Below are 10,823 nucleotides of genomic sequence, written 5' to 3'. Positions count from 1 at the left end.
ATAAGACGCAGCCACATGGAGGCACAACAATGACTGGTTTATGACCTTCAGAAAGTGGTGAGATGTCATTGGGCCTGTAATAAACAGAGGAGTTGGGAGGGTGGGCAATGGTGTGTGTGATGGATTTCTGCTGAGTAGTAAGAGGCAGCACAGCTGGAGACAAAAAAAACTGACCACAATACCCTGGGAGAAGAGGAGGGGCATTGTTGTGGAGGACAAAAATATGATTCAGAAAGTAAGGGATGATCAAATTCATATGGAGGCTGCTTTTCTGCTGAGAAAGGAGGGAGAGAAGGCAGGGAAGTTAGGGAGAGTGACATGGAGAAGGGGCAGGGGAAAGAGAGAGGGGGAGGTGAAAGAGAGAGTTGAGAAAGAGAGAGGGGAAGAGAAGGAGACGGTTGGAGGGATAAAGAGAGAGGGGTGAAGCTAGCCAGCACAGTGGAAAAAAGTCTGGAAAAGAGGACTAGAACGCACAAGTGAGACAGACAGTGGCTGTGCCAAGCAACCCACCTGAGTGTGCACGGCGTTGCTGTGTTTGGTCTTTGAAAATTCAGGGAAAAGATGGAAGAGAATGAGGGGGGAGGAGGAGGACAAGGGAAAGGAGTCTGCTGGCAGTGTTGGTTAATGAAGTATAGTCACTCGCTGGAATTATTTTGGCTGCTCCGTCAGTTTTTTTTTCTCTCTCTTCCTTCTTACTCACATCTGGAGTGGGGAGTCACTTCCTCTGTCTGTGCTGCCCGCGTTGTGCTTTAACAGGGCTAGTCCTCTCGACCTCTACTACCCCTTCCCCCCCTCCTCTGACGATACTCCAAAGAGATACGGAACACATTACCCCAGGGGGACGGGACCTCCCCAAAACACTCTCAGCACAGGACCGACCAGGGACCCTGGACATCCCCCACCAACACCCCCCATCCACCCTCTGGAATCTACGTCTGAAAACAGAGAGGGAGAGAGAGAGACTGATATCCAGAGAGAACTGCAACCATCAGATGAACTCTCTGTAGGGTGTTCCCCCTTTCCCTTATATGGCAAAACAACTGGGAAATGATTTGAATTTGTCTGGTTTCTCTTGCACGGCTGCCTGGGCGCTGACTTCTATCCACCACAGCAGGCTGTGCAGCAGGGTTTGTTTGTGTGGCTGAATGACTGCTTTTGGTTCTTCTTTTCTGTGTTGTTTGCATGCAGGGCTTTTGAGGGGACAGCAGGCAGGAGCATTGCTGGTGTTTGTGGTGAGGCTACAGGCACTGCTGTCAGTGCCCCCAGGGGTGGTTGGCTTTACGCACCATTGCTCCTCTCTCTCTCTCTCTCTCTCTCTCTCTCTCTCTCTCTCTCTCTCTCTCTCTCTCTCTCTCTCTCTCTCTGTCTCTCTCCTCCACGATGGGCTCTGTCTGCCTGAGACGAACTGAGCCTGCACACTGAGACGGTGTCTTTCTGAGGGGGAACTAACAGCAAGGTGGGCCAAAGTTCATCTAGAGGAAGCAACTGTAGTTCTGGAATCTGGACACACACAGAAATCTGTGGGAGGGTTATTCACTCTGACTCTACAACGGCAACAATCCTCAACCACAACAGGACGCGTAACCCAGTAAGACCCCGGAGGGGGTGCCTGTAGTAAATGAGGAGGGCTGCTGTTGATGTTCCTGGGTTGACCTTATTAATTAGGACCAGAATGCTGGAGAAGCTGTGAACACTCAAGAGGACAGCACAACGTGAGTTCCTGATTGGAGGGTCCCATGGTGCCATGACACAGGTGTCTGAGACAGACTGTGTGTGTCGCCTCTGACCTTCTACCTTACTGTGGTTTACTCTGTTGGAAAGACAGACACTCCACTGACTAACAGGTGGACAACAACACCGTCGGATGTCATGGCGATGGCGGCGTGGTACCACCGTGACATCAGCCGTGTGCATGCAGAGGACCTGTTGGCCCGGGCTGGGAGGGACGGCAGCTTCCTTGTCAGGGACAGTGAGTCCGTGCCTGGAGCCTATGCCCTCTGTCTGCTGTGAGTACACACACACACACACACACACACACACACACACACACACACACACACACACACACACACACACACACACACACACACACACACGCATACACACTTCTTTTCCATCTCTGAGTGTGTATGGTCATTATGAACCCAGTGGTGCTCGCAGTCAGACACCCACACCTGCTCACGGGACACTGGTAACTTTCCCCTACATGTCAGTGGAAGGGGAACTAACCTCATATTCACAAGTTTTATAGACTGTCTCAATGACTGTCTCAATGTCTGTATTGTATTCAGCAGCCTGTCTCTCTGTCATCTCCATCAGTCTCACCCAGAGCTGGGTCGGTGGGCAGGGAGAAGGCTGTGGCTCAGCCCAAGAACAGTCAGGCTGCCCTGTCCTGATACAGCCCAACCCAGCCTGGCCAGTGTGTGTGTGTAACCCTGGTTAGGGCTCCCTGCCCCCCTCTCCTCTCGTCTCCTCTCTCCTTCATTCGGTCTTCCTTGGGGCCCCTGGAAGAGGGAGGGAGCTGCTGTGACCACATGGCTCTCTGTGCAAAGCGGCCCTGAGCCAGACACATTCCTGAAAGCTGAGCCCCACTGCTGCTCTTGCTGCTCGCTCGCTCACTCCCTCTCTCTTTCTCACTCCCTCTCTCTCTCTTTCTCACTTCCTCTCTCTTTCTCACTCCCTCTCTCTTACTCACTCCCTCGCTCTTTCTCACTCCCTCTCTCTTTCTCACTCCCTCTCTCTTTCTCACTCCCTCTCTCTTTCTCACTCCCTCTCTCTTTCTCACTCCCTCTCTCTTTCTCACTTCCTCTCTCTTTCTCACTCCCTCTCTCTTTCTCACTCCCTCTCTCTTTCTCACTCCCTCTCTCTTTCTCACTTCCTCTCTCTTTCTCACTCCCTCTCTCTTTCTCACTCCCTCTCTCTTTCTCACTCCCTCTCTCTTTTCACTCCCTCTCTCTTTCTCACTCCCTCTCTCTTTCTCACTCCCTCTCTCTTTCTCACTCCCTCTCTCTTACTCACTCCCTCGCTCTTTCTCACTCCCTCTCTCTTTCTCACTCCCTCTCTCTTTCTCACTCCCTCTCTCTTTCTCACTCTCTCTCTTTTTCTCACTCCCTCTCTCTTTCTCACTCCCTCTCTCTTTCTCCCTCCCTCTCTCTTTCTCACTCCCTCTCTCTTTCTCACTTCCTCTCTCTTTCTCACTCCCTCTCTCTTACTCACTCCCTCTCTCTTTCTCACTCCCTCTCTCTTTCTCACTCCCTCTCTCTTACTCACTCCCTCTCTCTTTCTCACTCCCTCTCTCGTTCTCACTCCCTCTCTCTTTCTCACTCCCTCTCTCTTTCTCCCTCCCTCTCTCTTTCTCACTCCCTCTCTCTTTCTCACTTCCTCTCTCTTTCTCACTCCTCTCTCTTACTCACTCCCTCTCTCTTTCTCACTCCCTCTCTCTTTCTCACTCCCTCTCTCTTTCACTCCCTCTCTCTTTCTCCTCCCTCTCTCTTTCTCACTTCCTCTCTCTTTCTCACTCCCTCTCTCTTTCTCACTCCCTCTCTCTTTCTCACTCCCTCTCTCTTTCTCACTTCCTCTCTCTTTCTCACTCCCTCTCTCTTTCTCACTCCCTCTCTCTTTCTCACTCCCTCTCTCTTTCTCACTCCCTCTCTCTTTCTCACTCCCTCTCTCTTACTCACTCCCTCGCTCTTTCTCACTCCCTCTCTCTTTCTCACTCCCTCTCTCTTTCTCACTCCCTCTCTCTTTCTCACTCTCTCTCTTTTTCTCACTCCCTCGCTCTTTCTCACTCCCTCTCTCTTTCTCCCTCCCTCTCTCTTTCTCACTCCCTCTCTCTTTCTCACTTCCTCTCTCTTTCTCACTCCCTCTCTCTTACTCACTCCCTCTCTCTTTCTCACTCCCTCTCTCTTTCTCACTCCCTCTCTCTTACTCACTCCCTCTCTCTTTCTCACTCCCTCTCTCGTTCTCACTCCCTCTCTCTTTCTCACTCCCTCTCTCTTTCTCCCTCCCTCTCTCTTTCTCACTCCCTCTCTCTTTCTCACTTCCTCTCTCTTTCTCACTCCCTCTCTCTTACTCACTCCCTCTCTCTTTCTCACTCCCTCTCTCTTTCTCACTCCCTCTCTCTTACTCACTCCCTCTCTCTTTCTCACTCCCTCTCTCGTTCTCACTCCCTCTCTCTACCTCGCTCGCTCGTTTGCTCCCTCTCTCTCAATTAAATTAAATTCAAGGGCTTTGTTGGCATGGGAAACATATGTTAGCATTGCCAAAGCAAGTGAACTAGATAATGAATAAAGTGAAATAAACAATAAAAATGTACAGTAAAAGTTACACTCCAAAAGACTAAAGACATTTAAAATGTCATATTATGTCTATATACAGTGTTGTTACAACGTGGAAATGGTTAAAGTACAAAAGGGAAAATAAATAAACATAAATGTGGGTTGTATTTACAATGGTGTTTGTTCTTCACTGGTTGCCTTTTTCTTGTGGCAACAGGTCACAAATCTTATTGCTGTGATGGCACACTGTGGTATTTCACCCAGTAGATATGGGTCTGCCAGGTCTGCCTACGGCGGCCTTTCTCAATAGCAAGGTCATGCTCATTGAGTCTGTACATAGTCAACGTTTGGGTCAGTCACACTGGTCAGGTATTCTGCCACTGTGCACTCTCTGTTTAGGGCCAAATAGCATTCTAGTTTGCTCTGCTTTTTTGTTGATTCTTTCAAATGTGTCAAGTAATTATCATTTTGTTTTCTCATGATTTGGTTGGGTCTAATAGGCGGTCATTGTAAATAAGAATTTGTTCTTAACTGATTTGCCTTGGTAAATATAAAAAAAATATATATTGTGTTGCTGTCCTGGGGCTCTGTGGGGTGTGTTTGTGTTTGTGAACAGAGCCCCAGGACCAGCTTGCTTAGGGGACACTTCTCCAGGTTCATCTATCTGTAGGTGATGGCTTTGTTATGGAAGGTTTGGGAATCACTCCCTTTTAGGTGGTTGTAGAATTTAATGGCTCTTTTCTGGATTTTGATAATTAGCGGGTATCGGCCTAATTCCGCTCTGCAAGCATTATTTGTTATTTTACGTTGTACACAGAGAATATTTTTGCAGAATTCTGCATGCGTCTGCAAGAGTCTCAATTTGGTGTTTGTCCCATTTTGTGAGTTCTTGGTTGGGGAGCAGACCCCAGACCTCACAACCATAAAGGGCAGTGGGTTCTAGAACTGAAAAATATTTTTTGCCAGATCCTAATTGGTATGTCGAATTTGATGCCCCCCCGTCTCCCACACTCTCCACATTAATACAGGCCTACTGTACACTAATGATGTTTGATGCTCCTTTTGATGGCATAAAAGGCCCTTCTTGCCTTGTCTCTCAGATCGTTCACAGCTTTGTGGCAGTTAGGTGTGACGTTGATGTTTAGGACGAGGTATATATTGGGTTTTGTGTTCTCTAAGCCAACGGTGTCTAGATGTAATTTAGACACCGTCTAAATCTAATCTAATCTCCACATCAATACAGGTCTACTGATTCTTTGCATATTCTCTAACTTCATTACTGGAAAATATGCATTCCTTTTAGATGAATTGTACATGTGCTTTTCTACCAGGCATCACAAGGTCAAGCTTTCAACAAGGGGCTTTCAACAAGGGGCTTTCAACAAGGGGCTTTCAACAAGGGGCTTTCAACAGGGGGCTTTCAACAAGGGGCTTTCAACAGGGGGCTTTCAACAAGGGGCTTTCAACAAGGGGCTTTCAACAGGGGGCTTTCAACAGGGGGCTTTCAACAGGGGGCTTTCAACAAGGGGCTTTCAACAAGGGGCTTTCAAAAAGGGGCTTTCAACAGGGGGCTTTCAACAGGGGGCTTTCAACAAGGGGACTTTTTATGCCAGCAGCATACCACCCTGCATACCACTGCTGGCTTGCTTCTGAAGCTAAGCAGGGTTTGTCTCGGTCAGTCCCTGGATGGGTGACCAGATGCTGCTGGAAGTGGTGTTGGAGGGCCAGTAGGAGGCACTCTTTCCTTTGGTCTAAAAAATATCCCAAGGCAGTGATTGGGGACACTGCCCTGTGTAGGGTGCTGTCTTTCGGATGGGATGTTAAACGGGTGTCCTGACACTCTGAGGTCATTAAAGATCCCATGGCACTTATTGTAAGAGTAGGGGTGTTAACCCCGGTGTCCTGTCTAAATTCCCAATCTGGCCCTCAAACCATCACGGTCAGCTAATAATCAATTGGTCAGCTAATTACAATTAGCTCATTCATTCCCCTCTAACTATTCCCCAGGTCATTGCTGCAAATGAGAACGTGTTCTCAGTGAACTTACCTGGTGAAATACTGGATAAATAAAATTCAACAAGGGGCTTTCAACAGAAGGCTTTCAACAGGGGGCTATTAACAGAGGGGGAGTTACAGGCATTTACTGTACTGTGTCTCAAGGTCATGTGAGGTAGTAGAGATAAAAGTTAGCTCTCCTTTGTGTACTTGACAAAGACTAGTGGTATGATTTTACTACCAAGTGATTATTATGGAACATGAAGCCCACATGTTTCAGGCGAGTGACACCCCTCAGGACGGTTTGTGTAGCTGTGGCTTGTGTAAACAGTGGTGCGTAAAAACAGTAGGTCTGTGGGTAGTCATGTAGTCTCATGCTACCGCACTGGACTGTGAAGTTGCTCAAATAACCACTTAAATGAGTCACACCATCAACAAATTGGCATCTTGTTTATAAAGTTGCAGTGTTTTTTAACAAGGGCAGCACATCTGCTCTTCCTCAGTTTATTTCTGTCCCACGGCAGTGGTATAGTGCTGTTGTGATGTCTTGGAGTTCATAGTACCTTCATAAATGTTATTTTCCCCTTTTCAGGTTCCAACGGCACGTTCACACTTATCGTATTCTTCCTGATGTAGATGGCCTATTAGCGGTTCAGGTGAGTGACCATCGTTAAAGTTCATGTTGTTAAAGTTCATGTTCGAGTTTCCATACCCCACTCACATTGGAAGTCGGGGCAATCCTCGTTCGACAGGGAAACATTGTTTTTATAGTTACAAAATATATATATTTGAGCTTAAAACATATTTATGATAATTTTATAAGGGAAAGCTCTGTTTTGGGAATTTTCTAAATACTTTCTATGTTAGTCATTTCCATGTCAGCTCTATAGTATGGAAATGCCTTTGTCTGGAGCGAAGGATCCCAATTTGAAACCCTTCAAAAAGGTGTTTCGAATTCTATAAACTGCCAATGATAGATATTAACTGAACAATTATCTTATGTAGTTTCTTACAATAACCCTCTGGGACTTTAAAGAACATTTCTCTCAAAACTCAGATTCCTAAACGATGTGCCCGGAGATTTGGTCAATATGTCTAAAATCCTAAAGGAATCAGGAATAAGCAGGAGCAGCTATACCATAAGGACCCCTTGTTGTAGTGTCACAAGACTTCTCATGGTCTGTAAACTTCTCTCCTTTTGATAGATTTAAACAAACAATATTGAAATCACCATGGTCACAACCATAAACTGTCAACTCCATCTGCCTGATAGATCAAGATATAATATGAATTCTGGTTCAAATATGTTAGATTTAAGAAGGTTTTAGAATCATAAAGCAACTGAGGAAAAATTAAATTGCTACTGTGTATATGACTTGAATGAGCTGTCAACTCTGTCAGATTTATTTATGTTGAATGATCTGATAGAATGGTCATGTTTTTATTGTAGATTTTCAAATGAATAATTATCCATGTTTTAGAAATGTTTGTATTGAACTTTAATTTTTAGGGGTGAAAATGTTTTTAGTATCGTTGTCAACTCCGTCAGTGGCTTGTTAAATCCATCACTGATGGCTAACTCCCTCAAAATATTGTTTTGGGGTCAATATTCATAAAAAATCGCTGTTCTGCAACAATGTTCGCACTTTTGTGATAATGTTTGCTTTATGAATGTCTTTTTATTTTTTATTTGTATTTATTTATTTTAAAAAAGTTTGCCTTTTTCTCCCCAACTTCGTGGTATCCAATTGGTAGTAACCGTTTTGTCTCATCGTTGCAACTCCCGCACTCAGGAGAGGCGAAGGTTGAGAGCCGTGCGTCCTCCAAAACACAACCCAACCAAGCTGCAGTGCTTCTTGACACAATGCCCAATTAACCCAGAATCCAGCCGCACCAATGTGTCGGAGGAAACACTGTAAACCTGGCAACCACAGTAGTCGCTAGTGCGCAATCGGACAACAACATCCCTGCTGGCCAAACCCTCCCCTAACTTGGACGACGCTGGGCCAATTGTCCACCTCCCCATTGGTCTCCCAGTCTCGGCCGGCTGCAACAGAGCCTGGACTCGAGCCCAGAATCTCTAGTTGCACAGCTAGTACTGCGACGCAGTGCCTTAGACCACTGCGCCACTCGGGAGGCATGATTGTTGTTTTATGTAAAAACAAAAACGTGCTAAAATGCTAACGAAATTAGCCTTTTTGTCTGACAAAGTTGACATGAATCCAGTTAGTTGCAAATTTCGGAGAAAATAAATAGCTGATACTTTGGTCTATCAAAATATTTATTTCAAACTGTGTTAATATTAACACAATTACTATTAAGACAAATATTTGTGGGAAAAAGTTGAGATTGTCCCGTCTTTAAAGAATCCCTGAACTAATAGGGCTGTGCACAGACCTGTCAGGGGGCAGGTACTCAAAATGAATGAGGGCACCCACCGGCACCCCCCTGATGAATTTCATCATTCATATCTCAAAATTCATAACATAATAACCGCTTCTGTTGTGATTTTGTTATTTACATTTTGAGCATTGGCCTATTTATTTCCGCAGCAGCACACCTCATCGCAAATTATAAGCAAGGAAGTTACAGTGCCTCCTAAAGACATGATTGACATTGAGAAAAGAGGTTGGGCTATCTACTGATCATTGATCAAAATCAAATCAAATTTGATTGGTCACATACACATGTTTAGCAGATGTTAATGCGGGTATAGCGAAATGCTTGTTGATGAAAAATCAGATTTTTTTTTTTACTGATTGTGATTGATCTGCAATCCTCTTAACTAATAATTAACTTCATAATCTTCTAACTCATGATTTATGGCTGGCTGTGGAGATTTTAGTATATGGTGGTTAGCTAGAGTATAGAGGTGTTTCCCCACCCTGGCCTTGTGTACGCTCAATGGTACATATTGTTATTATAACCCTGGACAAGTACACCTGATTCAACTTGTCAACTAATCATCAAGCCCTCAATGAGCTGAATGAGGTGTGTTTGTCCACGGCTGTAATGAAAAATGTATACTGTTTGGTGTACTCGAAGACCAGGGTTAGGAAACTCTCTAGATCAGGATGTCCCAGATGTGGTCCTACATTGTAGAATCATAGTGAAGACATCAAAACAATGAAATAACACTTATGGAATCATGTAGTAACCAAAAATGTGTTAAACAAATCAATGTATTTTTTATATTTGAGATTTGTCGAAGTAGCCACCCTTTGCCTTGACAGATTTGCACACTCTTGGCATTCTCTCAACCAGATGCACGCGGTAGTCACCTGGAATGCATTTCAATTAACAGGTGTGCCTTGTTAAAAGTTCATTTGTGGAATTTCTTTCCTTAATGCATTTCAGCCAATCAGTAGTGTTGTGACAAGGTAGGGGTGGTATACAGAAGATAGCCTTATTTGGTAAAAGTACATATTATGGCAAGAACAGCTCAAATAAGCAAAGAGAATCAAGAGGCCTGGTAAATAAGCTAATATACTGTAACCTACATGTACATGTACAACAGTATCCTCTTGTAGCAACCACTAACGAGAAAGAATGTGGGAGGTACATGTACAACAGTATCCTCTTGTAGCAACCACTAACGAGAAAGAATGTGTAGTACAATACTGTAGTTGTTATCGTTACTCTACGACAACAGAGTTGTGCTGTCTGTTTCAATGGAAACAGGAAGCGTCTTGTGTTCACACACTGGGCTCATTCTGCTACAGACCTTGGTGTTTGAACGGCATCTCTTTCTGCCATGTTGCCACATGCTCCGAGCGTGACCTCAGCTGCACAGAGGACAAATTGTGTGTGTGTGTGTGTGTCACAGATTCCTGCGCTACCCATGCACTGGGTCGTTGACCAGTGCTCCAAAGGGGGTTGGGTCTGTTTGTGCTTTGAGTGTGTGTGTGTGTGTGTGTGTGTCATGGACAGGGATGTGTGTGTTGAGGGTTAGCCGGGCAGAGGATAGGGGTGGCTGGGATTGGTTGGTGTGTGGCGGTTATATGTGTGTGTATTAGACACAGTAACTATTGGGGATGACTCAATTCAAGAGCCGCAGTGTCTGGTCCTAATTATTATCAGGACCAAAACACACAAAAACTAAAAGGTTTTAGGCAGCCTGTACATTCCTTCACCGTGACTAGGTGCGCAAGTCCAAAGACAACAGCTCAAATACTTTATTGTCAGATCAGGGCTTTTATCCACATGCTGTATCTCAGCTTAATTTGTTTTCCCCTGAAGTCACTAAAGTCTCCAATAAGCAGATTGTCTCGTTGGCTTTGAAGCCATTACCACGTAGGGATTAGGGGGGTTGCTTCCTAGTTTTTCGGAGAGAGTTATTTTAAAGAGAGGGATATTTTGAGCAAAAAGAGAGGCCATTTTTGTCTCCTTGTGTCATTCTGTCCTTATTTGCTTTATAATCACTTTTCAAGAGCTCCTTGAAAAAAATGCATCAATCATTTGAAGTCCCTGGCAGCTGGGGCAGGTAATGTCTTCCCCCCACCCAAAAAATCTAACCACACGAGAAAAAGAAACATTTCTAAAACGAAGGAC

General features: G+C 45.1%; 1 protein-coding gene across 2 annotated transcripts in view; it reads left to right on the top strand.

Annotated features, from left to right (window-relative positions):
• Positions 1–416: 416 nt before the first annotated feature.
• The window catches only part of LOC115129413 (phosphatidylinositol 3,4,5-trisphosphate 5-phosphatase 2B-like), a 31,207-nt gene continuing 20,800 nt past the window's right edge, over positions 417–10,823 (top strand). Inside the window, exons 1-3 of one of the 2 annotated variants that reach the window (XM_029659725.2) lie at positions 417–1,712; positions 1,826–2,006; positions 6,865–6,928. In XM_029659725.2, coding sequence (XP_029515585.2) covers positions 1,870–2,006; positions 6,865–6,928 — 201 coding nt within the window. In that variant the 5' untranslated portion in view covers positions 417–1,712; positions 1,826–1,869. Of the gene's footprint in view, positions 2,007–6,864; positions 6,929–10,823 lie in introns of both variants that reach the window. The other variant, XM_065018603.1, reaches the window with a different exon arrangement.

The sequence above is a fragment of the Oncorhynchus nerka genome, linkage group LG5 (genome assembly GCF_034236695.1).
Source record: "Oncorhynchus nerka isolate Pitt River linkage group LG5, Oner_Uvic_2.0, whole genome shotgun sequence".
NCBI classification, from domain to species: Eukaryota; Metazoa; Chordata; class Actinopteri; order Salmoniformes; family Salmonidae; genus Oncorhynchus; species Oncorhynchus nerka.
The sequence above is the reverse complement of the archived record's forward strand: the minus strand, read 5'-3'. Positions and strand labels throughout refer to the sequence as shown.